The sequence below is a fragment of the Ursus maritimus genome (assembly GCF_017311325.1).
Source record: "Ursus maritimus isolate PB19 chromosome X unlocalized genomic scaffold, ASM1731132v1 scaffold_X1, whole genome shotgun sequence".
Lineage (NCBI taxonomy): Eukaryota > Metazoa > Chordata > Mammalia > Carnivora > Ursidae > Ursus > Ursus maritimus.
The window spans coordinates 110,468,143-110,490,466 of NW_024423319.1; the positions used below are offsets into that span (position 1 = coordinate 110,468,143).

Consider the following 22,324-nt stretch of genomic DNA (forward strand, 5'->3'; position numbering starts at 1 on the left):
TTTTTTTTTTTTTTTTTTTTTTTTTTTTGCCAGGTTACCCTGTCTGCTCCCCTTTTCCCCTTTATGCCGGCCGTGTTCTGATTCCAGCTGTGAATGGAAATCTGAGGTCATTTTCTCTTTTAGTTCACCTCTCTGGAAGTTTCATTGTCTCCTCATAGTCATATTCCTGGTTTTTAGGATACACAAGATATGAACAAAGTGAGCTCTGCTAGCCATCAGTGTTAGAGCTTTGAGGCTGTGGTTGTGAATATAGGTCTGGCATTGCCAGGAGATGTTTTGTAGCTTGGAGTGAGCAAATCAAGCACCCTTAAGAATTTTAAGAACATTTTTGATGTCTGGAAAATTACTACATAATATCTTAGGATTTGAAGTGATAGTTAATTTCAGGAACCAAAAACCTGGAAATTTTGAAAATGGCTGATGTTGATGATTTTGAAAGAAAAAGTTCGCCCTTCCCTGGGTTGGGGTCTTAATATTTGTGATCCTTTTGTATTAGGGAAGTAGTTGAAAGAAACCACTGCTGTTTATCTTATGTTAGAATAGGTTGGTATAATTTAGTGGTAAGTGTTCCAAGTCTCTAACTAGTTTGGGCTTTGGTTACTTTAAGTATAGAAATGCCTTTACTATAGTGATAACATCTCATTTTAAAAAATAACATCTCATTTTAAAAAAGATAACAGAGGTGATGGTTCTTAAAGCCAGATAACTTGAAAAAAATTTTAGAAACCATCTAAGATTTGTGATGTGCATATATATATATATTTTTTGCTTTTCATGAGTAAGGCGTTTTTGCTTATTTTGTCTTTATGTTGTCTAATCTAAGTAAACCTTGGCCACCTTGGAAGTAAAAATACAAGTGATTTTTAAGTTAAATGGTTTCTACTAAACATATATCCCTAAACCTTTCCCCTACTTTCATTTTTTGGGCGTGTGGTGGAAAGGTTTTGATGTAATAAATGAGGATATCTTGTTGCGTGAAAAGTGAAAGGTTTGGGAATCTTTTAAGCAGTTTATATGATGTTGCTGTTCAATTTAATTTCATACTCCTCTCCCTAAGGTAGATGAATTCCTTATTTAACCAAGGAGAAGAAAAAAAGAATAAGCTTTTTTTTTTATGAGTAAAGAACTGGGAAACATTTGAAGATAGCATTTGACTACCTACTACTTGTGACCTGTGTTTATGGCTGTGGCTCTGCCCCTTCCTAAGTTTATAGGAGCAAATTGTTCTAAGAGCGGAAAGAGAGTGCCCACCTTTTGTGGTAATGTGCCATTGTAAACTTCAGAAGGGACAGATATATTGCAATTCTAGGGCATACCTTTAGAATACTTTCTTTTCTCAGGGAGCAGTTGGTGGGACTCGCTTTGCTTCTTGTCTTTAGACATATTTGATTTTTCTCAACCTCCGTTTCTCATAAGGATTAACTGGTGCAGAATTCCAGTCATAAACAGCTTCATTTGCTTGGTATGTACCTTGTAACCTTGACATAGTCTTTTAAATTTGGTATGTGTATTGAGAAAGTTCTTATTTTCTTTATCATTTGGTCACTTTTCATCATTCTTAGCTAGTTTAAGATTTTGTTTATATATTTAAAGTTGACTGTGATTGAATCACATGTGTTTTTTCTGTTATCTTGCTTCTCTGTACAGTTGTAAACATGCTTTTTGCTGTGAAACTGTTGTCTTTTTGTTCCATTTGAAAGATTTAAAATATTATTTGGAGTATTTCTCAATATACTTTAATGTTATTTGAAAAATAATGATCAGTATTATCTTTATTTTTTATTGACTTGGTAGAGTTTTATAAAACTGCTCAAATGAAACACATTATCTTTGGTAGTTATTAAAAGAATTAAAATGCAGTACTTGATACTGGTAAGTACCTTTAAATATTGCTTTATTTTAGATTAGAAACTCTGATTTGAGATTTTTTTGGGTTGAGATTTTGAGAGGTTCTAGAAATACTTAAACGAATAATTTACTGACACCTGCCTCACGTTTTAAGTATTGTCAGGGATGTTTAGTTTTCTGGTCACTTCAGACTGTGGTTTATTGCATGCTTTTCTGTAGTCTGTTGTCTAGCAGGGATTGTTGTTGTCATCATTTCCATTATTTCTTGTAGGGCTGGTGTTAGAAACTATAAATCTAGACTGCTGTGATAATAGGAACAGGCTGTAACCTGACCCAGTTCTTTTGTCAAAATGTCACACCAAGAGCTGCCTGTAGTAAATTGACATGCCCTGCTATTAACTTCAGTCCTCCGCAAATGTCGGTGGGCAGCAGGTCTTTGGGCAATTAGCCTGTGGCTGTGCTTTAAAACCTTAGGAATTTACAACTATAAACTGGGATTTTGGCAACCCTTGACTTGTCTTTCATTTATCTGTTTCCTGATATAACGTACTTAAGTAAATGCATAGCTTTCAGATAAATTATTTTAAAATTGCAGGTAATTATTTCAACTTATAAGCTATAATTTTTGAGATAAATTAAAAATTCTTAAAAATAGTTATTTTCTTCTTGGGTTTGTTTTGATACAGAAAAAGACTAGTTTCTAACTTTTTGGGGTAGACTTTACTAAAGCATAATTAAAATTGCTCCTCTAGAAACCTTAATTTCCTCCAGGAGGCTAGATTTGATAAATCCTCACTACCAAAAATGTTCATTCTTAATATTGATTATTCACAATTCAGAGATGGAATTTTATATTTAAAGGTAATTGCAACATTAGAATTCAGAATTTTTTTTTCCTGTTTACTTTTATAGATGTATCAGAAAGTGGCAAATTTGATTATTTACTTGAGTGAATTGAGTAGGTGTTTGTGAGATCCTTAAGTAATGAATCATCTCCAATTCCAACAAATTATATATGCATATATGATGGATATATACATTTTTCCTATGCTGTATTAGGATAATCTCCATTACCAGAAGCAAAAAAAAGTTAAAAAAGTTAAAAGAGCCAGCTGCTCTTTGTCAAAGGAAAATATATAGCTATAATGTATTTCACTTAAATCAGTATGAGTTTTTGCATTTAGGTAGAGATGTGAAGTACTTTTTGCAACCAAAGTAATAAACTATTTTTAAGTCAAAATGAAAAACTTAAAGGTGCTATCTTAATGCAGTTAACTCAGGCTTCCCTATCATCCTCTTACATATTGACTGGGCAGCAAAGAAGAGCTTTTTTGTTTGTTATTCAATTTTGAAAACAGTGTCTTCATAACAAGATAGACTAAAAATGAAAAAAAAGTTCTACTTATGCTATTTCATTACTATTTTCTGATGAATTATGTGTGTGTGTAACTTGATCACTTATTCCAACATTTTCTTTAAAACTACCAGCAAGCATATTTGTGAACCTCTCCTGGCCTTGAAACTTCTTATACTATTGATATACTCAAAGGAATATAATGAAATATTTATGCAACCAAGTTATTTTGTGTGTAGTGACAGTGTCTTTCCGTTTTTGTGTGTGTGAATATTGGTTTAAAGCATGTGTTTTAGTTCCAACTGTAATGTAATTGGAATTTATAAACTGAATTCTGGTACAGCATATATTCCTAGCTGTTCTTCTCCCTAAAAAAAAACACTTAAAGTAGTGACCAATTTACACTGAGGCCTGTCTTTTGAGACCTCAAACATTCTAGAAATCAAATTCAGAGTAAAAAATTAAAGGTTAATCAGATGTTGGGAAGGAGGATGATATGAAGAGTAAGGGATTGTCTCAGTTCTCACAGAATTTTCTCCTTGGCCCGTTGACCTAGACTTGTGTAAATTAAACCATAGCAGATTAAACATTGCAAGAAGGAACCGAGAAGAACAACAATGACAGCCAGCCCCCCTCCCAATTTTTTTTAAAACCACAATGTCCTGGGACTATATGATTTAGGTATAAGTAGCCAGTAGCACAGCAGATTACATTTAGTCATTTAGCAAACATTTTGGGAGCCCTACAAGTAAAAGACACTGTGGATAGACAATGGAGAATACAAAAATGAACCAGACGTAATACTGCCCCTAAAAGCTTAATTCTATCAGGGTGAGGTAAAACATGTACACAAACACAACAGAAGAGATTTTAGCAAAATGGTTAAGCATTCAAGGACCTTTGTCCAGTCTAACTGCGTGATCTTGTGCAAATCTTTGAGCCTCAATATTCTTAACTTTCAAATGGACATTATTAACAGTAACAACCCTACAGGCTTGTAATAGGCTTTAGATAAGAAAAATGTATATAAAGGCCCTAGTAGGGTACAAGATATTTAGCAAGAGTTCAATAAGTGACAACTCATAGTATTTATTATTACCATTTTCATCACTACCATCGTTAGACCCTAGGGACCATAATTTTTATTTTCTTACGCCTCATGGATCCATTCTATCCAAAGTGCATGGTGTGTCTCCTTTTCCCTTTCGAAGCAAGGACAGTGTACTGAAACCTGTCTTTTTGGGGTTTTAACAGACTTAGGTTTGAATCGTTTTTCTTTCACTACCAGCTTTCTGATCTTCAAGGATCAGCAGAACTTGGTAATTGATAAGGTACTGGACAAAGGAAGAAGAGAATCAAAGATGACTTCTAATTCAGAAAGACTGGGTATTAGTAATGCTTATTTAAAAAGGAAGCAGTTATTTTGGAAGGCAAAGGAGTTTGATTTCTTAAATATGTAATGTTTGAAGTGGTTGTGAGGCATTTTGACTGATGTTCAATTGGCTACACTAGAAATTTTGGAGAGAGATTGAGATGAGAGATGCTGATATAGGAGTCATCTACATAGGGATGTTGCATCACCATGGAACAGAATGAGATTCTAGACTCTAAAATTACTAGGATCTAGAGGAAGAGACTGAGTGACTAGAGAAGATCAATGGCTAGGACAGGAGGAGGAAGTAGACACAGAGGGGTAATAGAAGTAGGACAACCAGAGAACCTGAGGCTCAGAGATGAGAGGTGTCTGGAATGAGGGGTGACCTATCACTCCTGAAGTGTCAAGAGAATAAGGACTGAAACACTGAAATGGGGTCTGATGACTGGGAGGTAATTAGGGTTTTGGAAAGCAGTTGTGGGAAAAGGAAGGTAGGTAGTGGCCAGATTGCAAAAAGTAGAGTGTCCCAGCAACTCTTTGTATTTTCAGTGTTGTTATATTTATTACCAAAATCTTAGTTATCAGGAAAAGGTTAGTCTGGTAAATGTATAATAGTGTAGAGAATCTTTTCTACACCAATAAAAATTTGATGTCCCAATTTAAGGTCACTTGATTATTTCAAAAAATGTGGATTTTAATATCTGCCAAATGGGAGGTTCAGTGAACAAGTCTAATAATGCTTAAGGTTGGACATTACGTATTCCCACCTATGGGACTTCTGTCTGGGAAATATGCAGCAAATTTTGCTGTTGGTACAGGAACAAGCTTATCTTTTTCAGCTGTACATTGTTTATTTTTATACCTTCTCAGATTGAGATTCTATATAATTCCATCCATTTTATAACAACTGGTCAATGGCTTAAAGTTGAAAAGGGCCCTGGGAGATTTCTTCCTTGTCAGACTTGTTAAGTTCCTGTTCTTGTAAAAATGTTTATCCTTACTGACTCTTCACATAGTGGTCTCTAATTTGAGACTCAAGGTGTATTACTTTATCTTCAAACAAAACAAAACCAAAAAAATGGAAAAGCAAAACAAACAACCTGAAACAAACAAGTAATGGAAAGGCCCTGTAATCTTAGAATTATAGACCCATTAACTTGCTAAATAGTTCTTTAAAACTCTTTCTCAAAGAAAGAAAAAAAAAACACTTAGAATTTTCTCCAGAATCACGTAAGATCAATGGGAATTTTAGGTTTAATAATTCTACTATTGGGGCGCCTGGGTGGCTCAGTTGGTTAAGCGTCTCCCTTCAGCTCAGGTCATGATCCCCGGGTCCTGGGATCGAGCCCCACGTCGGGCTCTCTCCTCAGAGGAGAGCCTGCTTCTCCCTCTCCCTCTGCCTGCTGCTCTGCCTACTTGTGCTCGCTCTCTGTCAAGTAAATAAATAAAATCTTCAAGAAAGAAATAAATTAAAAAAAATTAAAAAATAATTCCACTATTAATCATTGTTTAATCGTACTGAGAAAATGGCTGAAGACAATGCAGGAATTTTCAAAGCATTTGTTGATCTCTTATTAGCTCTTAATTCTATAACAAGATACAATCTTCAAAACAAATGGTTTTGTAAGGGATCCCAGAATATCAATGCTTGTTCAAAGTTTGCTAGATACATTAACTAGATTTAGTGTACCTGTAGTATGTTGGTAAAAGAAATGTCAGTGTTAGACACTTATTATAAAATAGTGCTAACCAGGGGTGCCTGTGTAGCTCAATCGGTTCAGCGTCTGCCTTCTGCTCTGGCTATGATCCCAGGGTCCTGGGATTGAGCCCTGCATCCGGCTCCCTGCTCAGCAGGGTGTCTGTTTCTCCCTCTGCCCCTTCCCCCACTCATGCTTGTGCTCTCTCTCTCTCTCTGAAATGAATAAATGAAATCTTTGAAAGAAAATAGTGCTAACCTAATACTTTTCTTTTGGCTGACTTATATTTGAAAAAAAATTTTTTTTAACACAGTGAAGTTGCTCCTTATATGCATTCAGTGAAGCAACTTCTCTGTATGCTGGCAAAAACAAAACAAAGCTTTTAATTTTTTTTCTTGCCCAAATTTTCTCTCCCATATAACATGGAGAACTACTTTGGCAGTCCTATTTGAGTCTTTCTTAAAAGTGCTGAAGCAGTTCAAAGTATATTGGGAGCAAAATTAAGCTTTTCTGTTGTTTCCTATGCAGACGACGACTGTGTGAGATGCGTTTTTATTTCTAAAAGAATGATAGGCTTTTAATTTTTTCCAGAAAGACAACAGCTGTGCTATCTGCATATCTGGTATGTAAGTCATATAGATATGTTCTTAGCTCCACGGCATATCTTTACTTGAGGCACTGGGTATTCAACTATGAGTTGATGCCAGCAGTATTTACCAGTAGATCATGATCTATTCCTTTGGCTTCTATAATCTCTACCTTTGTATAGTGATGAAAGACATAGATGAATTACAGTGTAATGCTGGGGCATTTTAAGAGAGACAAAAGAACTTTTCTGTTTTCTCAAATTATACTCAAAGATAGTTTCTATTAAATTAACGAGCATTCCTCTACATCAAGATCTGTACATATTCCTCCTAGTACTTAGTCCTAGGAAAATGTTTATCCTTCCCATTGAATTGGCATATTTAACTTGTAGTGAAACTTATATAGACCAGAGAGAAATTAATCATTCAGGTTGAATACTAATTTTTTTCTAACTAGTACATTTTTATTTGCTCTTTTTTTTAAGGGGTGGGTAGGGGCAGAGGGAGAGAGAATCCCAAGCAGGCCCCATGCCCAGCACAGAGCCCAACACACGACCCTGAGATCATGACCTGAGCCAAAATCAAAAGTTGGTCGCTTACCCAGCTAAGCCACCCAGACACCCCTATTTGTTCTTTTTATTTATTTATTTTTTAAAAAGATTTATTTATTTATTTATTTATTTATTTATTTGACAGAGATAGAGACAGCCAGCGAGAGAGGGAACACAAGCAGGGGGAGTGGGAGAGGAAGAAGCAGGCTCATAGCAGAGGAGCCTGATGTGGGGCTCCATCCCACAACGCCGGGATCACGCCCTGAGCTGAAGGCAGACGCTTAACCGCTGTGCCACCCAGGCGTCCCCCTATTTGTTCTTTTTAATACTAGAAGGCCCATCCTTCTATAAGTATGTTTTTATATTGGAACTACTAAGCCTTTTAAAAAATTGCATGGTATAGGACATAACAATTATATAGAAATGGTGAAAAGTTTTGGTGATCAAACAATATTAAAAAATGATAAATATGTCATAAACTTAAAAATTGACCCAATGCCTTAGTAAATGTATTTTCATCTAACTTGGTGTTTGTCACTTTTTTTTTAAAGGGGCAGGGCAGAGGGAGAAGGAGAACGAGAATCTTAGGCAGGCTCCACCCCCAGTGCAGAACCTGATGTGAGGCTTGATCTCATGACCCAGAGATCATGACCTGAGCTGAAATTCAGAGTTGGAAGCTTAACTTACTGAGCCACCCAGGTGCCTGGTGTTTATCACTTTTTAGGTTACAGAATAAGCACTAATTTTTCTCCTGTTTGAGTGTTAATCTTGAAATAGTGGAGTTTTTCCTTAAGGCATGAATTTTTTTTTCAAGATTTTGTTTATTTATTTGATAGAGACAGAGAGAGAGCATAAGTAGAGAGAGGGAGAAGCAGACTCCCTGCTGAGCAGGAAGTCAGACATGGGACTCGATCCCAGGGACCTGAGATCATGACCTGAGCTGAAGGCAGATGCTTAACCGACTGAGCCACTCAGGTGCCCCAAGGCATGAACTTTTAAAAGGCATTTATTATTGTCCAGTTTTTGTTTTTAGCTAAAAATGTTGGCTTTATGAATTATAATATGGGCAGAATTTTATTAGAAGATTATTGATAAATGGAATTTGGAAATTATGTATTTAAAAGTGGTTCAAATGTATATTATATATGGATTTACATATGTGATTTTTAACAATCGAAAGGATATACATCAGATGGTTAACAGCAGGTATTGTTTGATGGTAGGGTTATAGGAGATTTTTTCCCCCTTTTTCTTATCTGTCTTATAATTAAAAAAAAATATTAAAAAAGTAAGCTTAAGCATTCACTTGATTTTACATCTAGTGCCTAGATTGAATCAGAATTTACACGTTCGCCTGGTGCCTGGGTGGCTCAGTCAGTTGAGCATCCTACTCTTGATTTCAGAGGGTCCTCTGATTGAGTCCCGCGTCGGGCTCCACACTGGGGGTGGAGCCTGATTGAGATTCTCTCTCTCCCTCTCCCTCTGTCCCTCCCTAACCCTGGCGCCCCCTGCTCTGTGGTGCACTCTTAGATTCTATTAATTCACTTTAGAGATAGATGGAGAGAGAGAGTGAGAGACTGAGAGAGAGAACACAAGCAGGGGGAGCAGAAGAGGGAGAAGGAGAAGCAGACTCCCCTCTGAGCAGGGAGCCCAACGTGGGGCTCAGGACTCTGGGATCATGACCTGAGCTGAAGGCAGATGCTTAATCGACTGAGCCACCCAGGCACCCTCTCTCTCTTTCTCTTTCTTAAAAAGAAAAAAAAAAAACCTTACACATTTGCATATGTCGAATATAAACCTTTGATAGTAGAAATATTGGGGAGAATCAGGAGGGATAAACAAATCAAGGAAATATATAAATTTCGGAATATTTGAAAAGAAATATTTTATAGTGATTCAACAGTTCCAGACATCACCCAGTGCTCATCATGACAAGTGCACTCCTTAATCCCCATCACCTATTTCACCCATCCCCCCTGCCCACCTCCCCTCTGGTAACCTTCAGTTTATTCTCTACAGTTAAGAGTCTGAATGGTGTCTTCAAACAACTCACTGCACTTTAACACCATGAGGACTGAAACGGAATGCTTATTGAGTCACTGATTCATGCACTCATAAACAATTTGAGTTCTTTTTGTGTATTGAAGGCTTTATTTGGCATGACTTTGGACTTCACAAGGGATACATCTGCTCACTGGTGTTGAGTGACTATGATAATTGAAAAGGAAAAGTTTCCAAACTCTGAAAGAGTTGATCTTATCTAATATGGCTAATCTCAAACTAAAGGGATCTGGAATTCTTCCTGTCTTTATCTGGGGATAAGTAGTGTTTATTTTATTCCTTGGTCTGTGGTTCTACCTTTAAAATAAGTGGTTTAGATTCCAAAGCATTGGTTTTGAAGTTAACAACATTGCATTTCATTTAACGCTAAGAAAGTTCTGTTTTTATAGAAATACTTATTTTAGGGACACCTGGGTAGCTCAGGTCATGATCCTGGGGTCCCGGGATCGAGCCCCATGATGGGCTTTGCACTCAGCAGAGAGCTTGCTTCACCCTCTCCCTTGGCCCCTCCTCACTCATGCTTGCTCTCTCTCTCACACTCTCTCTCAAATAAATTAAAACTTTTTTTAAAAAAAGATTTTATTTATTAATTTGACAGAGAGAGACACAGCCAGCCAGAGAGGGAACACAAACAGGGGGAGTGGGAGAGGAAGAAGCAGGCTCCCAGTGGAGTAGGGAGCCCGATGCGGGACTTGATCCCAGGACCCTGGGATCACGCCCTGGGCCGAAGGCAGACGCTTAACGACTGAGCCACCCAGGTGCCCCATAAATAAAATCTTTAAAAAATTATTTTATGCCCACCAGCAGTGTATGAGAGTCCTGGTTTTTCCATATTCTCATCAACGTTTGGTATTGTCAGTCTTTTTAATTTTACCCGTTTTATGTAGTCATATCTCATTGCGGTTTTAACTTGTGCTTCCCGAATACTAATGATGTTGAATATCTTTTCACACGCTTCACAGGCCATTTGTGTATCTTTTTTAGCAAAGTGATCATCGAAATCTTTTGCCAATTATGTTTTTATTGCACTGTTTGCCTTTTAAAAATTGAGTTGTAAGAGTTCTTTATATATTCAGGATGCACATCTTTTATCAGATACATATTTTGCAAGTATTTTCTCCTATTCTGTGGCTTATCCTTAACAGTATCATTTGAAGAGAAGTTGTTAGTTTTGATGAAATCCAGTGTATCAGTTTTTTCTCTGATGTGTTGTGCTGCTTTGTGTCATATTTAAGAAGTCATAGTTTAACTTGTTGTCACAAGGTCTCTGTGTTTTCTTCTAGGAATTTTATAGTTGTGGGCTTTACATTAAATTTATAATCTTTTTTGAGGTAATTTTTGTGTATTGACTTCTGAGATAAGTATTGTTTTTTATTTTTTTGATACATGGAAATGTTCCAGTACTATTTGTTGAAAAAAGAAAAACCACCAAAACTATCCTTTCTCCATTAAATTACCTTGGCACTTGTGTTGAAAATCTATTCACCATATAAATGTGCATCTTTTGGGACTTTGTTTTGATCCATTGGCCTATATGTCAATCCTTATGCCTGTACCACTCTATCTTGATTAAATATTGCCTTTGGATAAGTTATTAAATCCAGTTTATTAATATTTTCTTTTATAGTTAACTAGTGCAATTTTATGCCTATTTAAGAAATCTTCCAACTTGTGTGCATGGTATGTGGATTTATTTATTTAGGTCTTCTAAGATTTACTTTTTTTTTTTCTTTTTTAAGATTTTACTTATTTATTTGACAGAGAGACAGCCAGAGTGAGAGGGATCACAAGCAGGGAGAGTGAGAGAGGAAGAAGCAGGCTCCCAGCAGAGGAGCCTGATGCGGGGCTCGATCCCATAACACTGGGATCATGCCCTGAGCTGAAGGGAGACGCTTAACGACTGAGCCACCCAGGCGCCCCCGAAGATTTACTTTTAGTCATCTATATACATAAATCTTCACCTTCAAGGGTTGCAAGATTATTTACTTAACTAATGGGAGCAATGATAACAGTTAAGATCAAGAATTCAGTTATGGTTTAGAGATTTGAGGGAAGAGCATAGGAACCTGGGTATATCCTTCTACGTGTGACCCATCCCTCAGTTTTTCAACTGAGCCCCTTCTTATAGTAGTGGAACTTATTTTAATGTAATTCACAACTTTTTGCTCTCTGATTAGAGTTGGTAAGTGCCTTCACTCCCTACCTGGATTACAGCTCATCTCCCTTTACTTACTGCTTGGATTCAGCACCCTCTATATATTTCACTTTTTCTTTTCTTTTTAAATTTATTTTTTAAAAAGATTTTATTATTTGAGATAGAGTGAGCGAGAGAGCACGAGCGGGGTGGGGGGCAGAGGGAGAGGGAGAAGCAGGCTCCCCACTGAGCAGGGAGCACAATGCAGGGCCTGATCCCAGGATCCTGGGACCATGACCTGAGCTGAAGGCAGAGGCTTAACTGACTGAGCCACCCAGGCGCCCTCACTTTGTTTTTTTTTCTTTAGCCACTCGACTATGGTCTTTAATTGAAAACATCCTCACTCACAGTGGTATTGAATATTTAATTCATTTGATTATTCCAATCTGAGTTTCAGGGCTGATGTCTCAAAAGGGGAGGTAATGCTTTGTGAATCATCTCTTTATGGGTGACTTCTGAAGGCATGGGCCCTGAGAGACTGTAGAGGGAGATAAGAGCCCAGAAGAAACCTAAGCAACTCTAGTGTTTCATAATCAAGTAGAGGAGGCAGGAGCCTCCTTAGTGTCCACTCGTTTTGTGTCTTCAGCCTAAAATTCCTCTCTTTCTCTTCTCTGCTCATCGAAGTACTCATCTTTAAAGGACCAGTTCAAGTGCCACTTCTTTTGAAAAGGCTTCTTTTATATTCCCAGTTAATTGTGTTTTTGTCTTCACACAGAGCACCGCTTTTACCTCTGTTAATAGAGTTTGTGTTTTATTCTTTGTTCGATAATTATTTGTTAATATGTCTCTCTCACTAGATTTCCAAGGTCTTTTGTAGTAGATTGTGTATCTTCTGTCTACACAGCACCAAGCATATGCGAATTCTGTAAATATTTATTAAATCAATGACTATATCACACCTGGAAACAGATGGTGTGATACAGAAAGGAACAAGAAAGGCTTTAAGAAAGGTGGGATTTATGTTTGGTCTTAAAGGATGGATAGGATTTCAAGAAGCAGCAGAAGAAAGGGTATCTCATGCAGATAGGACAACATGATGAGTTTTGAGCTAGGCCACAGGATAGCTGTAGGTGGTAGATGTCAGGTGGCTTTGAAATTGTGAGGGACCTTAAATAGGCCCAGAAGATTTTTTGTTCAATTCAGCAGTCAGTGAAATCACTGAAGCAGGTAAGTGATTTGGGCAGAAAGCAGCTTAGTCCATATCTGACATGTATTGGGTAGGTTGTGGTGGGGAAAGACCCTTGTGGCAAAAGGAGTTAGGCAACTATGGTATTAGACCAGGCAGGAGCTAATGAGTGTATAAACCAGTTAGTGCCAGGGGAAAGAGAAATGAGAGAATGCATGTTGGCTACTGATTGAATGTGTGAGTGGAAGAAGAGAACCTCACACATTCAGTCATACCTGGGGTATTAAATCCCAAGTACCTGGAAGAGTAGTGTGTTGGTAGGAGAAACAAAAATGTCAGAAGGAAGGGGCAAATTTTGAGGAGATGTTTTCTGAGTTTAAGTCATTTGAGTCAGAGATGCAGAAGGTGTTCTGGGTGGCTTAATGAATGTCTTCTCCACGGACTTCTTTAAATAAGAAGTTACCTTCCATCATGCACATTATCATGTTCTAATCATAGGCACACAGAGTAATGGAAGATGGATATCCTATTGCCATATTAAATATTTCTGTGTACATACCTTTACTATAGCACTCATATTGTGTTTTATTCATAGGCCTGTTTCTGACTGGATGGAGGTGCTGGAGGGCAAGGACAGTGTATTATTTCTCTTTGTTGTAGATTGCCTAGCATATTGAGGACATGCAGGAAAAGTTTGAATTAATGAATGAATTAGTGACTCACAATACATAGGTCTTTGAACAAGTAATTGTCTTGTTAGAAGACTTGACTCTTGCAGTTCTTACAGGTTTTACCAACACAGTCATAATTCTTCCACCTCTCCATAATATGGGTTTAAGTGGGTTTTGGGATTGGCCTCAGATTGGATATCAACTCTACCAATTGATAATCTGCTCTTTTTAATTCATTTAACCATAAAATTCACCCTTTTAAAGTGTTGCAATTCAGTCGTTTTTAGTTTATTCACAAGGTTGTATAACTATCACCACTATTTAATTCCAGAATATTTTCGTCACCCCAAAAAAGAGACCCTTACCCATCTCATTAGTAGTTGCTCCCCTAGTCCCTCTTTCCCCAGCCCCTGCCAGCTACTAATCTACTGAACTTATTTTTATTCAAGGGAAATAAATTAAAATGATCTAAATCTATAACTGATTTCTAATAATAATGCCCTTCAGAAATATGCTAAAAGGAGGCATTAATTCATCTTTCTCCTTGTAGGAAAGAGTACCAGAAAAGAATACCATGGGGCAAACAGTGAACGAAGGTAAGATTTACTTTCTGGACATGATGATATTTTTAGTTATTCATTTGGAATGACTACCTTTTAGTAGATTGAACTTTTGGAAAAAAAGATGTTTTAGAAATAAAGTCATAGGACATGTTAGGTGCTTAGAATTGGAATTTCAGAACTGAATAGCTATTAAAGATAATTTTGTTTTTCCTTCCTAGTTTTTTTTTTTTTTTTAAGATTTTATTTATTCATTTGACAGAGAGAGACAGAGACAGAGAGAAAGAGAGAGAACAGCGGGGGGAACAGCAGAGGGTTGTTCTCCGGCGAGCAGGGAGCCTGATGCAGGGCTCCATTCCAGGACCCTGGGATCATGCCCCGAGCTGAAGGCAGACGCTTAACCCACTGGGTCATCCAGGTGTCCCTTCTTCCTAGTTTTATCAGTGAGAAAACTGACACTCAAGAGAGTTTAAGTGAACAGGTCATACAACTCTGTGACAAAGTCAAAATCAGAATCCAAATCTTCTAACTCTAATATGATTGGTTAAAAAATGCTTCATCCTGGGTTGCTTTGGTGGCTTAGTTGGTTAAGTGACTGACTCTTGATTTTGGCTCAGGTCATGATCGCAGGGTCATGAGATTAAACCCCCGTGTTGGGCTCTGTGCTAGGCATGAAACCTGCTTAAGATTCTCTCTCTCCCTTTGCCCCCCCCATAAATAAATAAACGAATGAATGAATGAATGAATAAATGCTTTGTCTTATCTTGCTTTAGTGAGAAGTCTGCTCACCCTGCCTTGAGTATGCTACACTCATTTGCACTCTTTCTTTTGAATTGTATAGTTGACCTTTGTACAACATGGGTTTGAATTGCATGGGTCCACTTAAGTGTGGGTTTTTTTCTTATAAATATATTGGGAAATTTTTTGGAGATTTGTGACAGTTTGAAAAAACTCTCAAATGAACCATTTATAGATTTTTAGTAGCTAAGATTTTGGAGAGTCGAAAGTTATTTGTGGATTTTTCAACTGCAGGTGGGGGGTACCCCTAACTTCCATGTTACTCAAGGGTCATCTGTATTTCCTTTTCCATAATACATCCTGAACACCTTTGCCATCCTAAATCCTGTTCTTCCTTCAACACCCAGTTCAAGTCCTGTGTCTCTTATGAGCTTTCTTGTGGCTGACAGCTGAATGTTGTTGTCCTCTGCTATTTCCAGTTTTGTCAAGTGTTTAGTTTAGTGTACTTTCTTTGTACTAGTCAAATCATTTAAATAGAAAGCAGCTTATATATCCATCTCAAATGTTCACACATCTTGAAGAGGCACTGAGTCATAACCAGAAAGTAGATCTGTTACCTTAAATTGTATACCTGGTATCATTCATAGATCCTTCTTTGAGAAACTTGTCATTTGACAATTTGGGCATCAATAACAGTAAAAGAGTGATAGATTGACAACACATTAAGTATGGTTAAATTCATGAGTTCATAATGACACAGCAAAACAAAACTTACCTGTCATCTTTGGAGAATGCTTGAGATCCAGCTCATTATTTTGAAAATTAGAAAGTAAAGGAAAAGAATGAAGTGTTGCTTGTGACTTTCCTATGTGGTATGTACCTTAGGTAATTGAATGATTGAAGAGGGGAGGTTTCTTTCTATATAAGTTTTCTGGCTAATAAAAACAGGATAATAAAATTAGGATACCTCCATTTTGTAATCACTAATGAACTAATGGATCTAGGCAGTAGCCATCTGTGGCTGTTCATATCACAAAAAGAGAGAGAACTAGATATTAGGAGCCTCTTATGAGAAGTACACAATACCACCTGTGAAGTCACCTTCTTTTCTCCTCTCCTCAAAAAAGCAAAACCTGAATCTGGTTAAACTCTTCTGGATCAAAACACTAATACCTTATATTTATTTATGTATTTATTTAAGATTTTATTTATTTATTTATTTGTCAGAGAGAGAGAGAGAGGGAAAGAGCGAGCACAAGCAGGGGGAGTGGCAGGCAGAGGCAGAGGGAGAAGCAGGCTCCCCGCTGAGCAAGGAGCCTGACTCCAGACTTGATCCCAGGAGCCTGGGATCGAGCCTGACGCCAGACTTGATCCCAGGAGCCTGGGATCATGACCTGAGCTGAAGGCAGACGCTTAACCAACTGAGCCACCCAGGCGCCCCACTAATACCTTATATTTAGAGAAAAGATAAGGACCAGAAGAACCCAGCACCGTAGGAGCTAGTCAGCACAATCCAGACTGTAAAACTAAACTGGTGTCATGAGCAAAAAAAAAATTCCCAGAGGAAGGTGGGGGGAAAAAGAGGATGAGGAGGAGCCTATAAGTATCAAAAGAGACTTAAGACGCTTATTGTCCATTGTTGTATATGGACTTTATTTGGGTGCTGATTCAAAGAGACACACTTAAAATAAGATATTTGGGGAAATATGAAGACTGACTGCTTAGTTGAAGTTATTATGGAATTACGGTTAATTTTTTTCAGCGTAGTAACAGTATTACGATTAATTAAAAAAAATGAGTACTTTAAGATATATATATGGACAAATAATGTCTTAGATTTGTAAAGTCACAAGGTCTAGTGCTATTGGAGCTCTTCAGCTTGGCACAGAGAAAAATCTCTGCCTACTCTATTATATCTCAATTTCCCTTTTATGTTTTAAACTCTTAAAAGCATGCAGTTTATTTCTAGGGTATGTTAATTCTTTTTTTTTTTTTTTTTTTAATTTTAGAGAGGAGGGAAGGGGGGTAAGCTCCCTTTTGGAGCTTACATTTGAGTGGAATGAGACATACAATAAACAAAGTAAATGAGCAAATTGTAAGATACATATGTTAGAAAGTGAAATCCTATGCAGGAAATGAGGATATTAATTATAAAATTAAAACTGGGTCCTATTAGAAAATAGTTTTAGCTTATAGGTTTTCTTTTTTTCCTTTTTTTAAAAAGATTAATTTATTTATTTTACAGAGAAAGAGAGAGTGAACATGAGTAGGGGGAGGGACAGAGGGAGAGAATCTCAAGCAGACTCCCTGCTGAGCATGGAGCCTGATGCAGGGCTCAACTCCATGACCCAAGAGATCATGACCTGAGCCAAAACCAAGAGTCAGACACTCACCTGATTGAGCCACCCAGGCACCCTAGTTTATACGTTTTCTAAGAGCTCTTTTAGATTTTTGCTATGGCCTTCCAGTGTTGCTCACTATTTTCTTTCATTTTTTAGATTCAATGGATGTCAAGAAGGAGAATCAAGAGAAACCTCCTCACTCAGGTACATCTTCTATGCAAAATGGTAGGTTTTAAAGTAGTTCAGTACAATATATTTTTCTTTTCATTCAGTGTTAATATGAACTCTTATTGCTTTTGGTATAGTCTTGTATAGTAGACTCCTATAAATATAAAACCTGAGCAATAGGAAAGGTAAAAGATTTTATTTTGAAAAATTTACTTTGGTTTTATTTTAGAGATAAATTGGCATGGGATTAAAGTAGAAAAAATCATGTATTTCAATGCTTTTTTTGCCAAATTAAAGATACCTAGTTAATAATTACCATTTATTACCAATTAAAAATGATAATTTGGTTATTAATAAAGACTTTTCTTCTAATATTAGAGTCAATGTGAAAATCCTTTTTTTGATGGTCAAAAGAAAGTTAATTGGATAAAAGCTAGTAGGCATTGGGAGGTCTGACAGATCTGTTCTAGAATCCCGGTCTCATTCTTCCCTGGCCTTTTGACCTTGGGCAAATTACTCAACGTTCTTAGTCTCTTTTTTCTTCTCTGTAACACAGGGATGATACTACTTACTTCGTGGGACTGTTGGAATTAAATAAAGAAAATGAATGTAAAGCATCTAATATAATGCCTAGGCATACAGTAACGTTCAGTAAATGTTTATTAACTTTGAGTTATTAATTCACGTATTAAGTTTCTTATTGTGAGTAGCAAGTGTATAGCACTGCATCAGAGACTCAGGAGATAGGATCTGACCCATTGTACCTGCTCTTAAGGAAAACAAAAAATTAGTCATACACATACAAAAAGCTGAATTTAAAAAAATAACTATAACAGGCTTACTGTGTTTATCAGAGTTTTCCAGGCAAACCTTTTGCCCCTTGTTTTTCTGTTGTACCTGTCCTGCTAGCCCCACTCCTGGGGTAGTTCACCTATGACTTTCTATTCCTACAGGAAGATTGCCTATAGAGGTAATCCGCATGGAATCATTCTTTCTCACTGTGGCTGGGCCCCCAGTTCTTCCTTAGCTCCCTTTTCCATTGGTCTTATTTGTTCTTCAGCAGTTCCCTCCAACTCCCAAAGCCCTCCAAGGAAAGGGAAGCCATTAGGTTAAAATGTTCTTCCTCATTCCTACAAATCTTCCCCATCTGTTGTATTTTTTTAATATACCCATTTTGTTGAGATACAATTCACACACCATAGAATTCACCCATTTAAAGTACACAGTTCATTGGTTCTTGGTATATTCACAGACTTGTGCTGCTATCACTATAATCAGTTTTAGAACATTTTCATCATCCTAAAAAGAAATCCTGTACCCAGTTAGTAGTCACTCCCTGTTTTTCCCCATACCTCTTCTTTCCCTCAGCTCTAGGCAACCCCTTATCTACTTTCCGTCTCTGTAGATTTGCTATACTGGACATTTCATAAAAATAAATTTTAAAAAATATATTCTTAAAAATTGAAACAAGTAATTCTTAAAAATTCTCAAACTTGATTGAAAAAATGATATTACTTAATTAAATTGACAGACATCTACGGATATTTCTCAGGGCCCTGACCCTAACATCTCATCTTAGAAATCAGTGACCATTAGAAGGTAAGCTCCAAGAGAGCCAGGACTTTTGTCTCTTCTGTTAACTACTATGTGCACAGTACCTAGGATGGTGCCTGGCACATACTGGCAACCTTCTATGGGAAACCTGTGATGAATAAGACAAACATGATTCCTGCCCTCTTTGAGCTTAGGGGGCAAGATTGACATTAAACAAATGCCCAGTTATAGTTGTGATAATTGCTATGAAGCAGTGGGTGCTGATCATTCAGCTGAGAAGCTTCCAACTCTAGATATTTTGCCCATCTTCTTTACCGAGCCTCTGAACCCAAGCCTAGCACTGCTGGGAGACTTTAGGATTCTGATTCACTCTGGAGAAGACCAAGGTGGCTCATATAGATAATGTTCAGTTTGTCAAAATGTGTTTGGGCTAATGTATGGACTAGTATAGAGTACAAGGCAAATAAGAAGGACCACGGACATATGCAAATAACAATCAGATCACATGGTTATATGTGTATACCTATCTCATGAACAAACCTTTCAGTTGCCAGGCCTCGTTTCTGAGGGAGAATAATATTCCCCTGCTCCGGTTTGTCCATGAGGGTAAGATGCAGAGGCAGGCTGGGTCCTCAGGTTCGGGTAAGACTTTCTGACTATTTTGGCTCCTGGTCAGGAATTCCAGCTGTGGTATTATTGAAGATATGTCAAATCTAAATTTAAGCAAATCTAAATCTAAGTAAAGCCTTTTGCTATGCGTGTTTCCCCTATGTTATTGGTAGGGTCTCAGCACATGGGCAGCCAAACTGAGCGGTTTTGGGGACTGAAAATACTGCCTTAAGAATAAAGAAAAAAGTTAAGGCTCCAGTGGTTAAATGCTACATAGGGTCATTAGCTAGCAATGTGATAGAAAATGATCATATTGCAGAATACTGGTGTAAAGGATTTGCTAGCTCAAATTACAGCCTGTTCAGACACGAATGGTGATAAAATATTTTTAAAAATGTGTTAAATGAATTTTTTTCCAGTGTCATTGAAAAATTTTACAAATGTAGCTGGTTTATCTGAGGTATTATTGTGAAATGATTTTAGTTTCCCTGTCATTATCTTTAATTTACACTCCTTTCTTCCTGGGATGTTGGCTCTTTAATGATTTTATAGTCAGATTTCCCCCTCCATTTGTGTTTTGTTCTTTTTTTTTTTTTTTTAAGATTCATTTACTTGAGAGAGAGAGAGAGAGACGTGAGCAGGGGGAGGGACAGACGGAGAGGGAGAGAGAATCCTTAAGCAGAATTCCCCACTAAGTGTGGAGCCCGATGTGGGGCTTGATCCCACAACTCTGATCATGATCTGAGCTGAAATCCAGAGTCAGATGCTTAACTGACTGAACCACCCGGGCACCCCTGTTTAAAAAAAATATTTATACATTTTATTTGAGAGAGAGAGAGAGAGCGAGTGGGGGTGGGGGCAGAGGGAGAGGGAGAGAATCCCAAGCAGACTCCATGCTGAGCATGGAGCCCAATGCAGGGCTTGATCCAATGACCCTGAGATCATGACCTGAGCTGAAACCAAGAGTTGGATGCTTAACCAACTGAGCCACCCACATGCCCCTGTTTTGTTCTTTTTTTAATGTTCTCCAAGGTCATATGATAGTAGAGCTTCAGTTAGAACCTTGGGTTTCCTGATTGTCAGGTTAGTGCTTAGGAGGTCACTGAAATATCCTGGTCAGTTAATTTTATAACCATGGATCTCCATTTTCACTTTTATTTTATTTTGTGTTTTATTTATCTGAGAGAGAATGAGAGCTAGAGAGAGAGAGAGAGCACAGAGGGAGAGGGAGAGAGAGAAACAGACTCCCTGCTGAGCAGGGACCCTGATGTAGAGTTTGATCCCAGGACTGGGATCATGACCCGAGCTGAAGGCAGATGCTTAACCAACTGAGCCACCCAGGTGCTCCACAGTTTTCACTTAAAAAAAAAAATCTATATATCTATATCTATATCTATATCTATATCTATATCTATATCTATGTATCTTTTTAAATATTTTATTTATTTATTTGACAGAGAGAGAGAGCAAGTGGGTAAGAGAGAGCACAAGCAGGGGGAGAGGGGCAGAGGGAGAGGGAGAAGCAGACTCCCTGCTGAGCAGGGAGCCTGATGAGGGGCTCAATCTCAGGACTCTCAGATTATATCCTGAGCTGAAGGCAGATGCTTAACTGACTGAGCTACCTAGGTGCCCCCCCCCAAATATATATATCTAAAAAATTTTTATTTTAAGTAGCTCCATGTCCAGTGTGGGGCTTGAACTCATGACCCTGAGATCGAGTCCTACACTCTATGGATTGAGCCAGCAAGGTGCTCCTCAGTTTTCACTTTTTTTTTTTTAAACATTTTATTTATTTATTTGACAGAGAGAGATAGGGAAAGAGCATGAGCCAGGGGGAGAGGCAGAGGGAGAGGGAGAAGCAGATTTCTTGCTGATCAGGGAGCCCGACGTGGGGCTCAGTCCCAGGACCCTGAGATCATGACCTGAGCTGAAGGCAGATGCTTAACCAACTAAGCCACCCAGGCTCCCCAGTTTTCATTTTGGACAAAGCTATCCAGTATTAATAAATTTAGGCACAACTATGACTTCTAGTTTATGCATTCCTTTTGTTGAGTGACATATGTATGCTACATCACTTAATTCTCAGAATACCTTGTGCCGTATGTATTACTTTTCCTCATTTTGTAGATGAAGGAACTGAGGCTGAGAAACTGAAATGACTTGCTTAGATCACATAGCTTGTAAGAAGCAGAGCCAGACTGGAAGAAGGCAGGTTTGACTTCAGAGCCCATATTCTTGACATTCTGCTGCATGCCATTCAGCACTTTGGTAGTGCTAGCTTCATGTCATCTACAAGCCGAATTAAACCCAGTATTTTTTTTTTAATGGAGCAATCTCGTAGATTTATCGTTAAAAAAAGCAGGGTGTACAGTGTTACGTATGACATGCTTAATACCATATGTAATATGTGTACATACACATATAAATGCATAAACACACATAACAGTGGTATGCTGAAGCTGGCTCACACCAGCTTGGGAGAGCCACTTGTGCACATCTCTTCCCAGTTTTGTTGTTGTTGACTTCACCCTGTCACCTTGTGATCAGCCATGGTGGTAGTATTTATACCATAGAAATCTGCAAACACTACCAGTCAGGCTTTTTACTTGTGTATTCTGGAAAGCTGGTTGTTAAGCATGTAACAGCACTCCATTTGTATGTATGCGTATGTGTATATAAGTATTCTACCCTTTGAAAGATGTATAAGAGGCTGGTAATGCAGATTCCCCCAGGACGGGAAACTGTCAAACCCAATACTTTTATAGTGAGGAAATTAAACAAGAGCATAGGTGGTTGATGAGAATTAAACTTTGTATGAATTATGGGGTGCCTGGGTAGCTCAGTTGGTTAAGTGTCCGACTCTTGATTTTGGCTCAGGTCATGATCTTG

The 22,324-nt window shown here is 37.8% G+C and overlaps 1 protein-coding gene across 1 annotated transcript in view; it reads left to right on the top strand.

Annotated features, from left to right (window-relative positions):
* SCML2 (Scm polycomb group protein like 2) overlaps nucleotides 1-22,324 on the top strand; it is a 93,642-nt gene that overhangs the window by 3,194 nt on the left and 68,124 nt on the right. The window contains exons 2-3 of the mRNA XM_040633817.1: nucleotides 14,015-14,060; nucleotides 17,261-17,329. Of these exons, the coding sequence (XP_040489751.1) occupies nucleotides 14,039-14,060; nucleotides 17,261-17,329 (91 nt within the window). The 5' untranslated portion in view covers nucleotides 14,015-14,038. The remainder of the gene's footprint in view (nucleotides 1-14,014; nucleotides 14,061-17,260; nucleotides 17,330-22,324) is intronic.